Genomic DNA, 23,483 nt, shown 5'->3' with positions numbered 1-23,483 from the left:
CAATTAGTCAGAAAAGAGTCCAAACTTTGGATCATTTGTACTCGTTATGAACTCATTTAGGAGCATGAAGCGAACGCTATATGCTCATATTTTGCCTCTAACATAAGTCTTGTACAGGCCTCCTTCCGATATCATATATGAGCCTTATTGGCGTCATATGTGGCCCGGTCTATGAAAAGGTGGCTTATGACTCAAAAAAGAAATTGCGAGAAACAGCTGTAAACAGCTGTTTTTTTTAGTCATAAGCCACCTTTTCATAGACCGGGTCACATATACTGCTAATTTTGAGTCTTTTAATGACACTACTTCAGGACTTTTTGGAGGAATTTTTGACATACATATATATATCCAAAGCGGAAAACATAGGGGAGAAAATTGTTGTGATAAAACTCCCATAAGGATAAGATAGAAATGAAATAAGTATTAGTTGAATTAATTATTTATTTAGAACAAATTGTCGCAGAAAAAATTCTGAGTTTTTATTCCGGAGCTGCCTAGTTTACTGATTTTAATATTTTTCGTTTGTTCATAATTTCATCAAATTGGAGTCATAAAAGGCTCTATAAGGTGATAGTATTTTTGAAGCTGATATTTTTCGGACCCATATTGAACTCCAGAACTCTAAGAGAATGTTTATAGGGTACAAATATTTACGCAAACAAAGCTACCCTTCAAACATGCTCACGGCGCTCATAATTTAAGAATCCGAAACGAGTACAAAATAAGTGGCCAATGTAGGAATCAGAAAAGCGTCGAAACGCGTAGGAGGGTAAAAGAAAATTAGATTTTTTCCTTTTATTCAATGGCCTAAAAGCTCCTAACCTAGCATGCAAAAAATATCATTTATCAACTATTTATGTTCGTCACAGTGAGTTTGGAACAAATTTTGAAACTTTTTTACGACAAATTTTCATTTAAATACAAAATGAATTACATTTGTACATTATTGTTACCCTTGCTATTCTTTTTTTGTTTAAGCATCGATGTTTTTCCGCTCATTGACGGTTCTCGACATTTTTAATGTGACAAAGCTGCCACGCTCTATGCAGGTGTGTCGAACTATATATGACCCCAATAAGCGCTGACGATGCCTAATAAATAGGCCATATAGGAGTCAGATAATCAGAGTTTATTAGAGTTCGGAGAGTTCCAGTAGAGTATAATATGAGCTGTTTTTTAAACGCCTTTTAAGACTTTTGTCGGACTCTTATTTACTACCCACCAATATAGGACAAATTGGGCACATTTTGGATTGAATTTGTGCGTTGGTTTCTGATATTTTCCAAAAGATTATTTTTACCCTTCTTTTGAGTAAATATTTGGGTATTTACCTATTTTTACCATATATAACCAATTTACCGGCTATTTACCATTTTACCCCTTTCCCATCTCTAATAATGTGCTGTTACTATGATGTGAAAATAAAACTTTTTTTTTGTATTGTGGTACTATTATATGCTGCGGAAAGTCAACAGATAAAATGCAAAACAGCTGCGCAAATATTTTTGTATTGCTGTGCTGTGCTTTGTGTATTTTCAAACAGCTCAGTTTATAACTTAAAGAATGGGTTCGAACTTGAGCACAGAATAAGCGATGCGGAAAAATCTGTGCGATCGCCGTTAACTGATCAAGTGAGTAAAATCGAATATTGCACACATATTGTAACGAAGTTGCTACGGACCGGCCTCCATGATTGCGAAATCTCGAGGTCAGGTTGGAATAGGATACCGAGATTTGTTGAGTTTGGTAAGGCATTGCAGAGATGGGCTTACAAATTATCTAGTCCAAATGTCGTTTCTTTAATTTGCTTACTCGTTAGGGATTTGCTCTATATGTCGCAAGTTTGGTGGGCGTCCCTGCGGGAAGTGTCTCTCAGCATTGGCTTGATAAATCATAATAAATGATAGTAATTACAGTCTTACATAATTAATAGCAGTATGGCTAATTAGTTCACTAGTCAAATGGGACTCGCAAAACCCACGAACCAATTATACTTACGGTAGTCATAAACAAGAACTTTGCAAATGCATAGAAGCTTGAACGGTGGCATATACTAACAATCTCTCTATGCTGAAGCTGAGAGCATGAGAAAGAGGAGGAGTTGACTTGTCCTTTCGCTTTTCTACATCTGCCTTCCAGAGGTAAGGTCAAGTGATATTTAAATTCTACTCAAATGGATATGAAATAAGTGAGCTTTACCGATGAGCTTTACGCAGATATTGGCATAGTTAAACCAATCAATAACCAGCGGCTGAGTTGGTAGCGGCTGCATATGCAAGCAAAGGAAAAGGAAGGAGAACTTCTTTGGAAGAGCCAAGTGGAAAAGGATTTAAGATATCGTGGAAAGGAGGGAAGGATTTAACATTCTAACCCCCCTAGCGGGTTAGTGGGTTAGAATATATCCGCGGTAGGTATTCCTGTCGTAAGAGGCGACTAAAATACCAAATAGATTCAAGGAGTTGTGTAGCGCAACCCTTTCAGATTGCCAGCGCAATATATAGCTTCTCCAAACCCAATTGTGAACCACACCTATCAGTGGCGAATTCTGTTTCATTAATAGCCGAGGCTCTGGCGACCACGAAATCCCCATGGATGCAGAGGGTGGGAGGGCGGAATCGCATAGAAGGTTGTTGTTGTTGTTGTAGCGATAAGGTTTCCCCGAAGGCCTTAGGGAGTGCTATCGGTGGATGGTCCTTTGCCGGCAACAGATCCTGTACGCTCCGGTAACCCAGCACCATTGTGGTGCTGGTCCGACCATCTCGGGAACGATTTATATGGCCACATTAAAGCTTCAGGCCATCCCTCCCTCCCCACTCCCAAGTTCCATGACGAGTTCGGGGTCGCCAGAGCTTCGGCTGTTAATGAAACAGGATTCGCCACGGATAGGTGAGGTCCCATGTGGTCCTAACAAATCGTTCCCGAGATGGTCGGGCTTGGTACCGGAACGTACCGGATCTGCATTCGGCAAAGGACCATCAACATCGATCCCCAAGGCCTTCCGGGAGTGTCCTTATCGCTACAACAACAACATATCGTGGAATTTAAAATTGACTGAAAAATTAAAAATTTTTAAAAATTAAATCAGTAAAAACAAATTCGAGAATAATAAAATAAAAATTTTAAATCAATTTTAAACTCTAAATATATTTTTAATATGGTGAATATTTTCGCTAATACGAGTGTTGCAATATATTCATCTCATATCTTTCGAAAAATTTCCATTCCAAGGTACATTGCAACCGTTTTGCATAGGCGCTTACTAAATTAATACTTACACGTTGTGGTGTGTAAATTGGTGCCAAATTCTCAATATCTGTTTGTGGAAATTCGATACCTTTATTCTTTAATTCCATATACATTTGTGTAACACCATTCAAATCAGGTTGATTTTTAAATGCATCTGCCCATATTTGAATTAAACTTAAAACCCTTTCTTGCATTGCAGCTGGTGGATCATTTTTGGGTCCAATCAATTTTACTAACTCTTGTATGAAATCCTTCTGAGCAACAAGAACATGAAACGCTTTGCCACAATTCTTGACACAAGTCTCCAATACCGTTAAAGTATACATTATAACTTGATTATCTTTACCAGCATTTTGTGTAAGTCTTTTACGTATAGCTTTCATGGCATCACGTGCCGTATCTGAAGATTCATTAATCATATCGCATATTTCCATATTCAAGGCCCAATTCTCAGATGCCAAGGAGCTATCGGTAGCTTGCTCTACAAAAAAAAATATATATTTTAAATTAGTTTCAGGAAATTATAGTTATAATACACAAGTAAAAAAGGTTAAGTTCGGGTGTAACCGAACATTACATACTCAGTTGAGAGCTATGGCGACAACATAAGGGAAAATAAACATGTAGGAAAATGAACCGAGGGAAACCCTGGAATGTGTTTGTATGACATGTGTATCAAATGAAAGGCATTAAAGAGTATTTTATGAGGGAGTGGGCCATAGTTCTACAGGTGGATCAGGGTTGACTCTAGAATGCGTTTGTACGATATGGGTATCAAATTAAAGGTGTTAATGAGGGTTTTAAAAGGGAGTGGTGGTTGTTGTATAGGTGGTCGCCTTTTCGAGATATCGCCATAAAGGTGGACCAGGGGTGACTCTAGAATGCGTTTGTACGATATGGGTATCAAATGAAAGGTGTTAATGAGTATTTTAAAAGGGAGTAATCCTTAGTTCCATAGGTGGACGCCGTTTCGAGATATCGCCATAAAGGTGGACCAGGGGTGACCCTAGAATTTGTTTGTACAATATGGGTATCAAAAGAAAGGTGTTAATAAGTATTTTAAAAGGGAGTAATCCTTAGTCCCATAGGTGGACGCCGTTTCGAGATATCGCCATAAAGGTGGACCAGGGGTGACCCTAGAATTTGTTTGTACAATATGGGCATCAAACGAAAGGTGTTAATGAGTATTTTAAAAGGGAGTGGGCCTTAGTTCTATAGGTGGACGCCGTTTCGAAATATCGCCATAAAGGTGGACCAGGGGTGACTCTAGAATGTGTTTGTACGATATGGGTATCAAATTAAAGGTATTAATGAGGGTTTTAAAAGGGAGTGGTGGTTGTTGTATAGGTGGTCGCATTTTCGAGATATCGCCATAAAGGTGGACCAGGGTGACCCTAGAATTTGTTTGTACAATATGGGTATCAAAAGAAAGGTGTTAATGAGTATTTTAAAAGGGAGTAATCCTTAGTTCCATAGGTGGACGCTGTTTCGAGATATCGCCATAAAGGTGGAGCAGGGGTGACCCTAGAATTTGTTTGTACAATATGGGTATCAAAAGAAATGTGTTAATGAGTATTTTAAAAGGGGTGACTCTAGAATGTGTTTGTACGATATGGGTATCAAATTAAAGGTATTAATGAGGGTTTAAAAAGGGAGTGGTGGTTGGTGTATAGGTGGTCGCATTTTCGAAATATCGCCATAAAGGTGGACCAGGGGTGACCCTAGAATTTGTTTGTACAATATGGGTATCAAAAGAAAGGTGTTAATGAGTATTTTAAAAGGGAGTAATCTTTAGTTCCATAGGTGGACGCCGTTTCGAGATATCGCCATAAAGGTGGGCCAGGGGTGACTCTAGAATTCGTTTGTGCAATATGGGTATCAAACGAAAGGAGTTAATGAGTATTTTAAAAGGGAGTGGGCCTTAGTTCTATAGGTGGACGCCTTTTCGAGGTATCGCAATAAAGATGGACCAGGGGTGACTTTAGACTTTGTGAGTACGATATGGGTATCAAATGAAAGGTGTTAATGAGTATTTTTAAAAGGGAGTGGGCCTTCGTTCTATAGGTGTTCGCCTTTTCGAGATATCGCCATAAAGGTGCACCAGGGGTGACTTTAGAATATGTTTGTACGATATGGGTATCAAATGAAAGGTGTTAATGGGTATTTTAAAAGGGAGTGGGGCTTAGTTCTATAGGTGCACGCCTTTTCGAGATATGGCCATAAAGGTGGACCAGGGGTGACTCTAGAATGAGTTTGTACGATATGGGTATCAAATTAAAGGTATTAATGAGAGTTTTAAAAGGGAGTGGTGGTAGTTGTATATGTGAAGGCGTTTTCCTGATATCGACCAAAATGTGGACCAGAACATCATCTGTTGGATACCGCTAATTTATTTATATATGTAATACCTGCCAAGATTTTAAGGGTTTTTTATTTCGCCCTGCAGAACTTTTTCATTTTCTTCTACTTAATATGGTAGGTGTCACAACCATTTTATAAACTTTTTTCTAAAGTTATATTTCGCGTCAATAAAACAATCCAATTACCTTACCATGTTTCATCCCTTTTTTCGTATTTGGTATAGAATTATGGCATTTTTTTCATTTTTCGTATTTTCGATATCGAAAAAGTGGGCGTGGTCATAGTCGGATTTCGTTCATTTTTCATACCAAGATAAAGTGAGTTCAAGTAAGCACGTGAACTAAGTTCATTAAAGATATGTCGATTTTTGCTCAAGTTATCGTGTTAACGGCCCTGCGGAAGGACAGACGGACGACTGTGTATAAAAACTGGACGTGGCATCAACCGATTTTGCCCATTTTCACAGAAAAGAGTTAACGTCATAAAATCTATGCCCCTACCAAATTTCAAAAGGATTGGTTAATTTTTGTTCGACTTATGGCGTTAAAAGTATCCTAGACAAATTAAATGAAAAAGGGCGGAGCCACGCCCATTTTGAAATTTTCTTTTATTTTTGTATTTTGTTGCACCATATCATTACTGGAGTTGAATGCTGACATAATTTACTTATATACTGTAAAGATATTAAATTTTTTGTTAAAATTTTACTTTAAAAATTTTTTTTTTTTAAAGTGGGCGTGGTCCATCTCCGATTTCGCTAATTTTTATTAAGCGTACATATAGTAATAGGAGTAACGTTCCTGCCAAATTTCATCATGATATCTTCAACGACTGCCAAATTACAGCTTGCAAAAGTTTTAAATTACCTTCTTTTAAAAGTGGGCGGTGCCACGCCCATTTGCCAAAATTTTACTAATTTTCTATTCTGCGTCATAAGTTCAACTCATCTACCAAGTTTCGTCGCTTTATCTGCCTTTTGTAATGAATTATAGCACTTTTTCGGTTTTTCGAAATTTTCGATATCGAAAAAGTGGGCGTGGTTATAGTCCGATATCGTTCATTTTAAATAGCGATCTGAGATGAGTGCTCAGGAACCTACATACCAAATTTCATCAAGATACCTTACAATTTACTCAAGTTATAGTGTTAACGGACGGACGGACGGACGGACGGACGTGGCTCAATCAAATTTTTTTTCAATCCTGATTATTTTGATATATGGAAGTCTATATCTATCTCGATTCCTTTATATATGTACAACCAACCGTTATCCAATCAAACTTAATATACTCTGTGAGCTCTGCTCAACTGAGTATAAAAATGTGGCGCGATGAGACATATTGACATTTCCATTAATTAGCATTACGGTGAGAAAATCTAGCAATGCTCTAAATAGTTTGCTGCCAATTGGCTATAAATAAAATTATATAACACAAAATTTAAAATTAAAAGTCTAATTATATGGTAAGATTTGCTTTTTTTTCCAGCAAATTCGTAACAGGTTGACCGAGCTTCAGCGTTATCATATAAGGTTATGGGACTCATTACATTAAAATATTTTTAGTGAAAAACAATTAATTTATCTCGTTTAGTATTTAGAATAACTAAAATTTTTGGTTGAGCATGATTCAATCGCTAGAGGTTTGTTCTGCAATGATGACAGAAAAATCTGGACTGGTTGGCAAACGGGGAATAATTCAATCCCATTCAGTGAAAATTGTAGCAGAAAAGTACCTTTAGTAGTACATTAGTAGTGATAATAAATTTGTAAATGCCAACAGGTTTTGGAGAAAATAATTCAGTTTCTACTAGGGCACGGAACAGTTATGAAACATTGATGGCCGCTGTCGAGAGACGTTACGGAAGTGAGCATAGGAAACAGATCTACCAAATAGATTTGCAAAACCAAAAATCTAACGAGACTTTGCAGGAGTTTGCTTCAGACATTGAAATATTGGCTCCTCTTGCAAATACGGACGCACCCGTGGAATACACTGAAAGGGTAAAAATCCAAAGCTTCATAAATGGCATACGAGATATCGAAACGAAGCGAGCTACATATGCGAATCCAAAACTAACATTTGCTGAAACGGTATCGCATGCTCTGATTCAGGAAACAGCGTCGCTTCTGTGTAAGCCAGTTTTCAAAGTACGCCGTATGGAAATAGAAAGGCCACAGTGGGTAGACGCAATATTGGAGGCGCTGACAGGATCGCAAAGGCGGAGTGAAAGAGTTATCAAATGCTTCAAATGCGGGAAGCCCGGTCACATTGCACGTCATTGTGATCTTGATCCTAGTGGTTTCAACAGCATGGGTGGTCTTAATAACAAAGCTGGAGGGGATGACAAAGAGCGAGTAAGATGTATAGATCGAGAGCTAGCTCCAGTTATTGAATGTCCTGTGATATATGTGTCGCAAATTGGTAGAAAATCGAGCAGTCTTACCGTCATAGGGAATGTGGATGGCAAAGAACGTGTACTGACTGTAGATACGGGCGCATCTCATTCCTTAATTCGATCTGACTTGGTCACCAGGAGTGTAAAACCGTTACCTGGAGAAAGTTTGCGTACGGTCACTGGCGATTATAACCAAGTCCAGGGAGAATTGATATGTGAAGTCTTAATTGAGAAGGTCATGGTTCTACACAAATTCGTCGTGGCGGAGATTATTGATGAAGTCATATTGGGAGTGGACTTCTTAGTTGACCATGACATCAAGATCGATATGCAAAAAAGGGTTAGGCATTATAAGAACCAGGATGTACCACTCAACTTCAGTTCTGAGAAAGGGTTCAGCAGTAAGCGAGTGCTGGTTGGGGCGATTGGACAAAGACCACCAAAGTCAAAGGCAGTAGATCGGGAAAAGGTTGATGGATCGAATGGGCCAAATAAAGCGAAACCAAAGATACCTGCGAGAAAAACACTGGCATTGACAAACCCTAATGGACGCACTAAAACGACTGAAAGAATTTTCCAGAAAGAATGCAAGTGTGGTTTCAAGCCAGTGCGCACTACTGTTGTGAAACGTCAAGACGATACTGATGATGCAAAGTCAATCCGTCAAGATCAAGCTCTGCGAAGTAGTTCTTCATTGGCCAAACAACAGAGTGCGAGGGAACGATCCAGGATAATGAGTAGTAAGATGAAACGCAGGTACGATGAAAACAATAATTCGGGGGTTTCTTGGAGGGAGATTTGGTACTGTTATACAACCCTCACCGGCAGAAAGGTGTTCCATCCAAATTTCGGTGCAGTTGGGAAGGCCCGTACAAAGTTGTGAAGAAGATCAGTGACACCATCTACCGCATACAAACCATTGGGAAACCACGAAGTCGAAGAGTGGTACATTTGGAGATGCTATCGGCGTTTAGATCAGGAAATTTGTCTGGCCGGGACGATCAGACTTAGGTGGAGGGCAGTGTGACGAATACTAGCAACACTAACGGGTACTATCATCTCTAAGCCGATACTAAGTAGAGACTCGTATAGCGCCAAATACACGACACGAACATTCCCGTTATGTCATGTTTCTGTGTCCTTTTCTGTCGTGTATGGTGGTGTTTGCCAGTTCGCGCAAATGTTCGCCAAAAATCAAAATATTTTAATTTTTGGCGAACATTTGCGCGAACTGTTCGTGCGTGTATGGCGAAATAGCTCATAATCGTAGTAATTTCTGAACGGAACAGACGTGCGCCGAAAAGTAAAATGGACAATAAAAAATTTCTGAGTGAATTTATTGAAATGTATAAATCTTTGCCATCATTGTGGCAAGTAAAAAGCAAAGATTATTGTAATAGAATTAAAAAGAATAATGATTATGCGACTTTAATCGAAAAATTAAAAGAAGTAGATCCTGATGCCACAAAGGATACAGTTATAAAAAAATAAGTAGTTTGGGGCGCAATTGCTGTCAAAAATTTTAAGTCTTCAAAGCTATTGCCACTAGCTAGAAAGCGCAAAGTTAAAGCAAGGCGGTGATGAGGGGGAATCGCTTCTCTCATTATTGTATCCCGTTTCGTTATGAGTGACAAAATTTTTTGTAAAAGTTGGTCAAATGTTGCCTTGCTCATACGAGCGTAATTTTTAAAATCATTTTGTGACGTGAATTCCAGTTCTTTAATAAGCTCACTTTGTCCAAGAACTGCTCGTTTTTTAAACCATTCTTTGCACCAAATTCTTTTTTTGCGATCTTCTCTCTTCTTTTTACGCTTAATTGCCACAGCGAGCAATATTGCTGCAGCACAATTGTTGTCCGTATTCATCGTGTCTGAAAGAGAACTAATGTTCGGCCAAAAGTTCGTATGGTGTATGGCCAAAGCTGCGAACAAGATTGCGGAATGTTCGCGGAAATGTTCGTGTCGTGTATTTGGCGCTTTAGCACATCAACAAATCAATCATTATGTCTACCCATATGTCCATACGAGCAGCGGAGAAGAGACGCACAAACACATGCATATATCTTATCTGAGATGCTCACAAAAGAATGCAATAATTTGTGCAAGTATTACTCACGTATACACGCGCATATGAGAAGCTATAAATGTAGTTGTGGCTGGTGATTTTGTAGCTGATAACTAGCAAATTCTAGAATAGAAAAGCCTAGAAGTATGCAACGAGGAAACCATACAGTATAAAGGCAGCAACAGTAGAGGCACGACAATCAGTTTGATTTAAGACGCTATCTGGCGAGCAATAGTAGTGGTATTGTGAAGTACTTTAATAAAGGCAATTTTGCATTATTGAATAGTGGAGTTATTTATTTAACAGTTTGTGATTCGAACGTTAGCAGAAGGTTCCAAATAAGAGGAATTGCAGTAGATTCGTTACAATATGTTTTAAAGTTAATGTATTTTGGCAGAATGAGCAAGTAGGCGTTGGGTCTCCGGATAGATGCTGATGCGTGGATTGTGAATGACCAAGTCGAATGCGGGATTATATTTCTATTTGCTTTTTCCCGACGTCCTTTGGATAGGTGGGACATACCAAATCTTGGTTAATTAGTTTTTAGTGAGGATGGTTGTAGTTTTGCCATTTTTCTACGTCCCCCTGTCGCAATTGATGTAGAACGAAGCGGCGTATATCTGTTTTTTCGACAGTATTGTCGGATGTAACAGGATGGTTGGTAGCCGAATTGGCTGCAATGTCTGCTGCTTCATTGCCTGATTTGTTTATATGTCCGGTTATCCAAAGAAGTCTAACTTTTTCAGTATTTTCGATGAGGTCATCTCGTATCACTTGAATTGTTTTCGAAGTGGAGTTAGGGTTTAGCACTACCTTCAAAGCAGACAGACTATCTGTACATATGGCGATTTTATCATCTTGTTCTATTGCCAACTGTACTGCGTTATGAACGGCAGCAGCTTCAGCGGTAAACGTTGACGTAATATGTAGATTTTTAATTCTCAGTGTCTGACCATGTAGATTCTGATCGAACGTCACATCCAGTGTTTTTGGATGTTAGACAGTCGGTGGCGTAATGCCATCAATGTGGATGTCCAATATGATCAACATTTGTTCACTTTTTAACCCTAGTTCGACCGACGCGTCACCGGGTGACTATTTAATATTCTCCCATCAAAAAAACATATTTTTAATAAATTTTTTTAACTCATTTTCCGAATTTTAAGCAGAAAAAATACAAAATAAGGTTTTATAATTTTAGTCATAGACAACTGTAACGGGTTGAAAACTTTTATTCTTTTTTTGGCCGACGTAGTCACCCATGTGACCATGAGTAAATACCAACTAAAAGCAAGACATGTGCATATGAAAATATTATTGGTATATCGTTTATGGGAAGAGTTTTATAAAAAATAGAAACTTTATTCGCTGCACTCAACACATTTGACAATGGCTGAATGTGCTCCTGGCACACTGGCTTTTTACAAACTAAGCAAACTTTCCGGGAGTTCCGTTGTCTTTTATTCACTTGTTGACAAACATGACACTTGCCTTTGATTTTCATTCGACCTGTTTCGTCACGTTGCTCAATTTGCGATTGCGATGTAAAGGGCAGAGATAAACGGGTATTCAGAACATCCTCCATAGCGGTACGTACGTGATAATGCTGCAGGATTCGGGGGTTTGATGCTCAGTGACCAATTGACGAGAAAGTTTTTTTAGATAAGTTGGGCGGCTGATACTAACACGACTCTTTACATAATTATCCCTATAAATAATGTGTCCACCAACATATTGAAAAATAGAGCCAATGGCCACCGGTGCGACTTTCTTTTGCATGTGTAAATTCCGAGCATTTGATCCATTGTATCGACACCACCTTTACACCACACATATTGAAAAATAGAGCCAATGGCCACCGGTGCGACTTTCTTTTGCATGTGTAAATTCCGAGCATTTGATCCATTGTATCGACACCACCTTTTGTACGATTGTAGTCGAGAATTATTTCAGGTTTGTTTGAAGCAGAATCGGTTGATGCATTATTGTGCAAGGTAGAGAGCAAAACAAACATTTTTGTTAGCTTTGGCTTTGTAACTCAGGACAGTTTCATTGCGGAACGCAAACTTAGATTCACCCAAAGGCGAAGATTTATCAAACGGCAGCTCTCTAGGAATGAAGCGCTTGTTTTTACATACAGTGCCAACTAAGCTGAGCTTGATGTTCTTTATCTCATAGGCAAGGTGCAATGAAGTGAAGAAGTTGTCCGTGGTAACATTTCGTCCACTATTTTTCCATGGTTGCACAAACTCAAGCACAATTTTTTCACCTAAATTAGAAGCTGTTGCCTGCCCATGTTGCCGCCCTAAATACAATATACCATGCAAGGGATAGCTGGTTTCTGCATCACACGCCCAAAATATTTGTATGCCGTATTTTGCTAGTTTTGAGGGGATATATTGACGGAACGCCACTCGACCACGAAATCGATAAAGTTGGTCATCAATTGTTATATTACTGTGGGGTCGATAATGCTTCCGCATGTTTCCGTTCATAAGCATCAAAATTTCCGATATTGGAGCTGCTTTATCAGCTTCCTTTCTGGCCTCACGTGTTCTATTATCATCAAAACCAATAGTGCGGAAGCTTTGAATCTATTTCTGAACATCGCAGCACGGTAGAGTGGAAATGAATAAGAAGCCCATAACTCATCAATCGTCTCCATGATGGACTTATGGACACCACAAGCTAATAAAATTCCATAATAATTCTGTCAGTTTTTTCCCATACTTTTGGGGGCGACTGTTGATGTTTCTCGTTCCATATTTGGGCCAGCTGCTCGCCTTTTCTGTTTGTGTTTCGCACTATTATATCCTTCATAACGTCGGAAAACAAAAAATTAAACGCATCTAAGCGGCTCATAGCTCCTTGGCAAGCAGGCCCACCTAAACATAATCAAAAGCAAATAAATAATTATTTGCACATAATATTCTACTTCATTGGCGGACCTCTTTGTCTAAGTATATTGTGGACACGAGTTTGACCTGTTGGTGATGGATTCTGAGACCACTGAGTTCCATCGTACACTAATTGCGACCCAATAATATTAACCGTAGTACCTTCTATTTCTTCATCGCTATCTGGCTCGCCCACTTCGTCAATCACATCCTCTGTCTCAGCATCCGATGCAGTTTCGCCACCTGGTAGCCATTCGTCACCTTCACCATCGTTGCCATCGCCAAATTCAACATCACCGTCATGATCAAGAAGCAGCGTCTCAATATCCGCATCCGATAATGCTCTATATAGCATAAATATATAGTACACATTTTCACCTAAAATGTAGATATTTACTTTCGATTAACGATGCGCTGTAGTCGGTTGTGGTTGGAAACCGCTCTTTCTGAGTCAATTTCAATTCCACTTTTCGGATTTTCAACTTTACTTTTTGAATGCATTTTCGTATCTTAAACGCTTAGAACTGCTCATTTTCAACAAATAAGGAACTGGATTAAATTTTTCTCAAACTGGATTCAATCTTTCCACTAAACAAGAACTATAGCTATCATCCGGTGGCAAAATCCTTAGCCAGATAAATAATTTTGCATGTAAATGCAACAACAACGATTTGAGTCAGATAAATCCAGATAGAAGTCTGGTTCAATATGACTGCATATGAATATAATCAGCTGAATGTTGCTGAATATAATCAGCTGTTAATGTTGCCAGATGCCCATTTTCATTTAACACCAATTTTTTCTGAAGTTTGTTCCCTGAATTTAAGCTGAATTTTCATTTTATTAAAAGTCACCGCGGTGACTGCGTCGGCCAAAATGAGTTGTAAAAATCGTCGGCCGAATGAGGGTTAAATAAGTTCGCCGAGGATTTGATAGGTGACGGTGTCAGAGTTCGTGAGTTGAAAAAACTAGGGAGATAGTCATTCATTTTCTATCATAGCTCATCGATGGATGGGCCGGGATCTGTTGCCATTATCACTTGTTGCCTGTGGTTCTACGTACCTTGATTATTCGGCTTTCTATCGGTTAAGGGTTGATGGTATTGTTCAAGTCAGTCTGAGAAATTAAAGTGTACAGCTTGTCATACATAAACGATTTCACAAAACAACCAGGGCATGATATTAAGCCTTTCATACTAATTTCATCATTATTTTTGCGGCTAAATAATTTAGGTTATATGTACATACATATATATGTACATATATACATACATGTATTAAATTTCATATTAGTGTGTACTATAAGCGTAGGTTTTGTTTCTTTATCTGTCAAGATTGTAGGCACATTTGTAAGTGCACGGCATCAGATTAGTATTGAAAAAATAAAGTAATAAAACAAATATGTATAAAGTTACAACGATCTATAGATAACGTCGATTCAAGGGTTTCCTAACGCAAAGCAACGGCAATGGCATGAGTCAATGGTATTGAAGTCAATTTGCACATACATTTGTAAATAAGTGCAGTAGAGCGTATCATGAAACGTTGATGAGGGTTCAAACATATACATATGGAAAGCAATAAATTTTTGAAAATGTAATAGCAAAAACAAATAAATAAGGAAATGTAAGTTCCAGCGAACTCAGGGCGTGTGCTGTCACATTCATATTTAAGATACATTTTAAGGGAAGTGTCGCGATTGATATATACAACTATTTCATACCTTTGTTTAGGCCCAGTTTTTCAGTAGTTGGTTAAGCTAAGCTTAAACTAAGTTTGCTTAAACTTTAGTCAAATTTAAACTTCAGTTAAACTACTGAGCAGTTTTTCAATCGCAGTTTAAGGCCGCCTTTTGGGTATGCTTTTTTGTGCGGGAACATTGGTTTTTTTATTATCTAGATAATTTGTAGATACGACAACAGCTGGATTTTGTTTACCCAACAAACATGGACAAAAATTCTGCAGCGAGATTATATATATAGTTCTGGAAGTGATATCCAACATCATTATTTTATTATTCTTAAAGCATATAGTTCGCGAGTTGATATCCAACTTCATTCTCCAATCACTATTCAATCTTTGAGACATTTTGTAAAATTAAAAGTTTTCGAGTTGATCTCCATTGTCATTAATATTTCCCAATTAATATCCTAATTTCGAGAGGTTTTGAGAAATGTACAGTTCGCAAATGAATATTCAACACATTTCTCCAGTTGACATCCTACATTCCATATCGAGTTTAGGTGGAGTTGAAAAAAATCTCCAAGGTAGTACCACCAAATCCAAAAGCTGTTTATTGTGAGAAATAAACACCTGGTTGATAGCAGTAATGAAGCGTAAGGGGTTGCCCCTCGGCAGTGTTTGGCAAGCACTCCGGGTGTATTTTTGCCATGAAAAGCTCTCAGTGAAAACTCATCTGCCTTGCAGATGCCGTTCGTAGTCGGCATAAAACAAGTAGGTCCCGTCCCGCCAATTTGTAGGAAAAATTAAAAGGAGCACGACGCAAATTGGAAGAGAAGCTCGGCCTAAACTCTCTTCAGCAGCATCATGCGCTGACAGATGAGTTGACTGCATGTGTTTGTATGGTAATCGTCAAATAGGTTTTTGTTATGTGTTCGGGCCTTAAGTTCTGTTGTAAAAACAATACTTTTACAAAATTTCGTAAAATTGCTAGATTTTTGTTCGACTTATGGCATTATGCGTTTTGTGAGATATTAACTAAAGAGGAACGAACCAGGACCATTTACAATCTTATGCGATTTGTACTTTACGCTACCATATCATTACTGGTAATGCAGTTACGACCCATGAATATACAGCAAATATTAGCCGTCATCCAGTGAGTTTTACAGCTCCGGATCACGCTCAATTCTCACGGGAATGCTCTGGATCAATGAGAGACTTGAGAATTAGAGGTCGTGATATTTTCGCACACCTGAAATGTGATAGGCAGATGCCGCCGCTGTTTCTCATTTAACTCATACGGCGAAAGGCTAAGCAGCGACATCTATTTTTGAAAAAGTAGGATTATTAAAGGCAGCGTTGCCAAACTAAAGACAAGTAATTAACAAATTATCACAAATTGAACCAGACTTCTATCTGGATTTATCTTGCTCAAATCGTTGTTGTTGCATTTATATGTAAAATTATTTATCTGGCTCAGGATCTTTGCCACCGGATGATAGCTATTGTTACGATTAAACCTCTATGCAACTTTTTTTAAAAAGTGGGCGTTGTCGTCAACCCATTTTGCTCAGTTCTATTAAAAATGCATCTTGAAGTTTTTTTTTCTTACAAGTGAAAAGCGCGACAGTGCCGCTCTTTCTCTGAAAAACTACAAGAGATGAAAAGCTGGCGACCCATTTTTCTGTCTCATAGTGTTTAGGCCCAAAGCATAAATTCCTATTGACTCGCGCCACCCTAATTTCACTATATTATCGACCACTAGTCCGCACACATGCATTGGTCCGTACTTCAAAGCTTATAGTAGAGCTGGGAAAAATTCATAAATTTTTATTGCCTTAATGTTCCATTAAAGCATTGGGCTAATGTGAATGCTTAATGCATTAAAATTTACAAATTCAATGTAAATGCATTGCCATTTGAAAAATAAAAATTATTCGAAATTTCATTTCTTTAGTTTCTAAGATATGCTTATGACAAAATGTAATGAATTAATTTTGGTAATGCAATTTTTTCTTAATGAAAGCATTACGTTGGTTAAAAGCGATATAGTCATAGGAAATAAATTAATATGGCTTTAATTCGCTTTTTTTAATGAAACAAATTTATATGTATATTCATCGTTATCATTAATAGGCGCTTAAGTGCCTGAACGACTATGGCCGTTTCGTAACAAGTTACGCTAGCTATCCCTGTTTCGCGATTGGGAGCACCAAGGGAGGTCAATACTTCCTCCACTTGCTCTCCCAACTCAGTGGAGGTATCAACCTTCCTCTGCTTCCAAACTGCGGTGTCGACTGAAATACTTTCTTCTCTTTCTCTGGACACCGCCCATAATTCCGAGCCATACATCAGGACAGGCATTATGAGCGACTGGTAGAGCGTGATTTTTTTCGTCGAGAGAGGACTTTACTTTTGTCTACTCAGTCCGAAGTAACATTTGTAGGCAAGAGTTATTTGTATTTTTATTTGAGAATTTGTTCCTAGCACAATTTGATAAATTATTTTACAGTGCTAGTTAGGAATAGCATGAGCTATATAAATTTAACATCTTAATATATAAAAAACACGTGTCACAACATTTTTGGCCGCGATTGACTCCTAAACTACTGAACCGATTTTGAATTTGTTTTGCACCCGCGTGTAGTTTGATCTAACTTGAGAGATAGGATAGGTTATATCTCAGTTTATAGTCGCAATATTATTTTATTGCAAATTTTTTTATTTGTTTATACGTAATAATAAAATGTTACGTATACGCAGTGGAACTCATATTTTCAGGTGGTGCGGATATACTTCCGTGTAATTGCTTGGTTTTATATAAACAACCTGCTTATCAATAAAAAATATTATAGCGAATGATATGAAGTATAGCACATCACCAGGCCCGCCGAAAGGGTGGGGGTGGGGGTTTCTGAGGGGGCCCGCGTTTTAGAGGTACTATGACATTTTTTTTAATTCAGGAGAGTCTTTAGTTGTGTAGAGGGTCATTTTGATACCCCTGGGTGACTAGGGTCTCGAGATATAGGCCAAGTGGGGCCAGTGAATGCCTAGACAGTCTTTATACAATATGGATATCAAATGAAAGCTGTTGATGAATGCTTTAGTACAGAGTAATATCCCAGCCAGCATTTTTGAAAATTTTGATCAAAAAATATTTAAATATCATACCCCAAGATGATTAAAAACGTTCAAAATTAAAAGCATTTTCTGTTCTAAAATTAACGTATCGTGGGGAGAAAAATGTGCCATAAATGTGATTATTCTTGAATAATCATTTATGATTCCTATTTCGAAACGCTTCTTACTCATATTTGATATCATTGTAAAATTGAGCTTTAATAGTTTTAGAGTAACATTTGACTGCTTTTCACAGTCATTTTCTGATCATATTCGTGAATATATTTCAATCGTTTTGGTTGAGATTTTTGAATCACTTTTGAATGCCATTATCATGCATTTATTCTTCATATCTCATTCAAAATAGGATACTACATAATAATCTTATTTCATCAGGGGAAGAAAGCATGCGAATGTGAGCTATTCGAACCACAGGTAACTCGCAAACAAACTTGACCAATATACACCGACTACAACATCCAACGTCAGCATTATCGTCTGCATATGGATACGATACGGGATGTTGAAGCCGTATCCAGGTATGTCAAGATAGTTTCACTTACCTGGGGTTCAAATAGCTCACAACCTTTGTATTGTCCAATCATTATGTATTTTCTGGGAAGCTGAAGGGGAGAAATGGTTGGGAAAATCTTCGTTCACGAGCAGCATTACATTATTTTTGTCTCGAAGAATATCTTTTGCATAAATAATAAAGTTTTTATATATTTTTTCTTAGCTTCATGATTGAAAAAATATGTGTATGTGAAAAAAATAAGATTTTTAATGAAAAGTAAAATTTCAGCAAGTATAAAACTCTTTATTCAGTCAACCAATATCTTCATAAAAGATTCAGAAAGCTGAATGAAAAATGATTATAAATTTTTGATCAGCCAGAAACTGTATTTTTCTATATCGACTTATTAGTTATCAAGAGCCAAGCTACTTATATGATAAGTTAGTTTTCCCCAGATCTGCCCGAATCAACGATTTAATAGTGCCAACTTATAACTATTTAACTTCGGCCCGGCTATTCTTTGTCAATGCTATTCGTACATGGAACCCTATTCCAGCACCTATTCGAAGTAGTCTTAATAAAAGCAACTTTATAAATATTATTTATACTTATTTCAGTTAACTCAAATATGTATATCTGAGTTTTCGCTATCTACAATTACTAGTCAATGTGAATGAGCTTTCCCACTATGTTATTAAGTGTAATAATTTATTTATTTATTTATATATTAACTATAGATGCTAGTTTTAAATACAATTTTCCTATTATATTTTTTATTTATAAATTTGAGTTTGTTATTAAGTTTGACATAGTTCGACTTATTTTTTTATTTTTATTATTATAAGAGTTATTCATCTTGGTTGTACTATAAAAGATCCTAGATCTTATTGTACTAATATCTTGTCAATAAATACATACATACATACCTAAAGTAAACACATTTGGTTCAAATATGATTCCAGAATGTGATTGAAAAACTATATTCAGTTTTTGTTCATCGAAAGGTAAGCATATTTGATTATTCTTCTTGTTGATTTTTATGAAATATTAAAATTTAGTCATCAGAGAACTTCAAAAATGATTCCAAAAAGTGATCGAAAAATGATTTTCGGTTTTGATTATCAATAGTATTCATATTTGATTATTTCTTTTGTTCAACTGTACGCACAGTACGCTAGATAGAACCTTGTACGCGATATTGAGCAGGATGATTCGCCAGTAATTGGCGCGGTTTGCGAATATTCTTTCTTGTGGATTAGGCAGAGCACCCTTAAATTCAAATCTCCAAATTTAATAGTTTGCATAGGAGTTTATTAAGATATAAGCCCGACAATCTCGGTACCGATTTAATATGACCACATAGAATTTGTCTTTTGCCGATTTTATAACTGGTATGGTATATTAGGCGGCCACCGTGGTGTGATGGTAGCGTGTTCCGCCTACCACACCGTATGCCCTGGGTTCACGCCCCGGGAAAACCAACATCAAAATTTTAGAAATAAGGTTTTTCAATTAGAAGAAAATTTTTCTAAGCGGGGTCACCCCTCGGCAGTGTTTGGCAAGCGCTCCGGGTGTATTTCTGCCATGAAAAGCTCTCAGTGAAAACTCATCTGCCTTGCAGATGCCGATCGGAGTCGGCATAAAACATGTAGGTCCCGTCCGGCCAATTTGTAGGGAAAATCAAGTGGAGCACGACGCAAGTTGGAAGAAATTAGATCTCTTCGGAGGTTATCGCGCCTAAAATTTTTTTTTTTTTTATGGTATATTAGGACAGCAGTTCATCGATATGGTAATTTTCGAAGTCAAATAAGTTTAAACAAGGTGCTATAATTTTATTGATGCACTGTATTTAATATATAGTGCTTATATATCGTGAATCAAGCAATTGAATATATTATATACAAAGAGCAAACATAAATATGCTACATATCGTTAGCTTAATGTGAAATGTGCTAAGTCACTTTTTTTTTAAAATTGTATTTTAAGCCGTGAATTCAAAATACGTCGACACACGTGCTGTGGGCAATGACGTGTAAATCGATGAAGACATGGGGAGTGTTACCGATGTTGATGGTCCTTTGCCGGATATAGATCCGGTACGTTCCGGTAACAAAGCAATATTAAGGCACTAGCCCAACCATCTCGGGAACGATATATATGACCACATTAAATCTTCTAGGCCATCCCGCCCTCCCCACCCCTTTGTTTCATGGGGAACTTGGGGTCGCCAGAGCCTCGGCTATCAATGAAACAGGATTCGCCCCGGGTAGGTGAGGTTGACAAGTGGGTTGGAGAAGCTATAATATAGGAGTTAAGATTCATAGAAAGGATTCCATATTATTGACCAATATTGAAGACCACTTCTGACCAAGGATATATAAAGTGCCACCAAGTCATAGGGTCCTTAAAGTCACTGGTGTTACGTTTACTGAACCCAACCATTGCAACAAATTTTGAAACAACGAAGTCAATGTGACTGGAAAAAGAGAGTTTGGAGTCAAAAATTACACCCAAATCTTTACTCTCTTGACAACGATTACGAGATTTAGTTTGTAGATAAAGTATGTGGCAGTTGTCTTTTTGGAACAAGACACAACACAGCATTTGTTAGAATTTATAAATAAATTATTGTCTGCGCACCATCCGGCAAGAGTCCAGATCAGAACAGTTAGAAATATTTTGACAAATAAATAGTATTTTTTGTGAAATATATAGTTTTAGTCAGACCTGTTAAATAATGATTACTAATGGTAATGATTAGCCGTTCCATTGATTATTTTCTTTAAACGCCATTTAATGATTACTTGCCATTATTTTCTATTTTTAATGATTACTTTTCAATTGATAAAAAAAATAATCCAAAAAAAAATCATTTTTTACGATTCAAGGTTCGATTCGAGCTCAAGGCCAGAACAATAATTTTTTTCTAATGATAATTATTGTTTGATTTTTAATAATCGGGGATTGCCCATATTGCTTTTTTTAAATGTATGAAAACATTTATTTGAAGCAATTTTTTAATTTTATAATTTATTTAATAATTTGGGAAAAATTTAAACAACGTGACATCAGGACGGACAAGGCGACAGCTGTTTCGATTATACCTTGTAAATCTCTTCAAAGCCTTTTCTCCCGGGAGTGGGAGTCGAACTCGCACCCCTACGATAGTTGAAATGGTTGTAAACGCATTCAGCTACGTCATGCCTGTTGTGAAGTCTTTCCCAAATTCCTTCTTTTTGCATATTTTAATCTTTTACACATTGCATACTTCGTATGCAATTATGTGTTAAAGCTATGCTTGGTACGGCGGTTTTCAAAGAAACTTTGGTTTTGTTGCTGTTTTTCGTTCTATTTATAGAACTACAACGAATTAACCAATTTTGTCTGTTTGTATGATTTTTAATAATCGGGGATTGCCCATATTGCTTTTTTTAAATGTATGAAAACATTTATTTGAAGCAATTTTTTAATTTTATAATTTATTTAATAATTTGGGAAAAATTTAAACAACGTGACATCAGGACGGACAAGGCGACAGCTGTTTCGATTATACCTTGTAAATCTCTTCAAAGCCTTTTCTCCCGGGAGTGGGAGTCGAACTCGCACCCCTACGATAGTTGAAATGGTTGTAAACGCATTCAGCTACGTCATGCCTGTTGTGAAGTCTTTCCCAATTGCCTTCTTTTTGCATATTTTAATCTTTTACACATTGCATACTTCGTATGCAATTATGTGTTAAAGCTATGCTTGGTACGGCGGTTTTCAAAGAAACTTTGGTTTTGTTGCTGTTTTTCGTTCTATTTATAGAACTACAACGAATTAACCAATTTTGTCTGTTTGTATGATTTTTAATAATCGGGGATTGCCCATATTGCTTTTTTTAAATGTATGAAAACATTTATTTGAAGCAATTTTTTAATTTTATAATTTATTTAATAATTTGGGAAAAATTTAAACAACGTGACATCAGGACGGACAAGGCGACAGCTGTTTCGATTATACCTTGTAAATCTCTTCAAAGCCTTTTCTCCCGGGAGTGGGAGTCGAACTCGCACCCCTACGATAGTTGAAATGGTTGTAAACGCATTCAGCTACGTCATGCCTGTTGTGAAGTCTTTCCCAATTGCCTTCTTTTTGCATATTTTAATCTTTTACACATTGCATACTTCGTATGCAATTATGTGTTAAAGCTATGCTTGGTACGGCGGTTTTCAAAGAAACTTTGGTTTTGTTGCTGTTTTTCGTTCTATTTATAGAACTACAACGAATTAACCAATTTTGTCTGTTTGTATGATTTTTAATAATCGGGGATTGCCCATATTGCTTTTTTTAAATGTATGAAAACATTTATTTGAAGCAATTTTTTAATTTTATAATTTATTTAATAATTTGGGAAAAATTTAAACAACGTGACATCAGGACGGACAAGGCGACAGCTGTTTCGATTATACCTTGTAAATCTCTTCAAAGCCTTTTCTCCCGGGAGTGGGAGTCGAACTCGCACCCCTACGATAGTTGAAATGGTTGTAAACGCATTCAGCTACGTCATGCCTGTTGTGAAGTCTTTCCCAATTGCCTTCTTTTTGCATATTTTAATCTTTTACACATTGCATACTTCGTATGCAATTATGTGTTAAAGCTATGCTTGGTACGGCGGTTTTCAAAGAAACTTTGGTTTTGTTGCTGTTTTTCGTTCTATTTATAGAACTACAACGAATTAACCAATTTTGTCTGTTTGTATGATTTTTAATAATCGGGGATTGCCCATATTGCTTTTTTTAAATGTATGAAAACATTTATTTGAAGCAATTTTTTAATTTTATAATTTATTTAATAATTTGGGAAAAATTTAAACAACGTGACATCAGGACGGACAAGGCGACAGCTGTTTCGATTATACCTTGTAAATCTCTTCAAAGCCTTTTCTCCCGGGAGTGGGAGTCGAACTCGCACCCCTACGATAGTTGAAATGGTTGTAAACGCATTCAGCTACGTCATGCCTGTTGTGAAGTCTTTCCCAATTGCCTTCTTTTTGCATATTTTAATCTTTTACACATTGCATACTTCGTATGCAATTATGTGTTAAAGCTATGCTTGGTACGGCGGTTTTCAAAGAAACTTTGGTTTTGTTGCTGTTTTTCGTTCTATTTATAGAACTACAACGAATTAACCAATTTTGTCTGTTTGTATGATTTTTAATAA

At 37.1% G+C, this 23,483-nt stretch overlaps 1 protein-coding gene across 3 annotated transcripts in view; it reads right to left on the bottom strand.

Moving 5' to 3' along the window:
- LOC137252737 (TOM1-like protein 2) overlaps window positions 1–23,483 on the bottom strand; it is a 61,412-nt gene that overhangs the window by 34,251 nt on the left and 3,678 nt on the right. For all 3 annotated transcript variants that reach the window (XM_067788817.1, XM_067788816.1, XM_067788815.1), the window contains exon 2: window positions 3,276–3,727. In XM_067788817.1, coding sequence (XP_067644918.1) covers window positions 3,276–3,727 — 452 coding nt within the window. The remainder of the gene's footprint in view (window positions 1–3,275; window positions 3,728–23,483) is intronic.

This window comes from Eurosta solidaginis, chromosome 5 (assembly GCF_040869045.1).
Source record: "Eurosta solidaginis isolate ZX-2024a chromosome 5, ASM4086904v1, whole genome shotgun sequence".
Lineage (NCBI taxonomy): Eukaryota > Metazoa > Arthropoda > Insecta > Diptera > Tephritidae > Eurosta > Eurosta solidaginis.
This window is presented reverse-complemented; position numbering and strand designations above follow the sequence as displayed.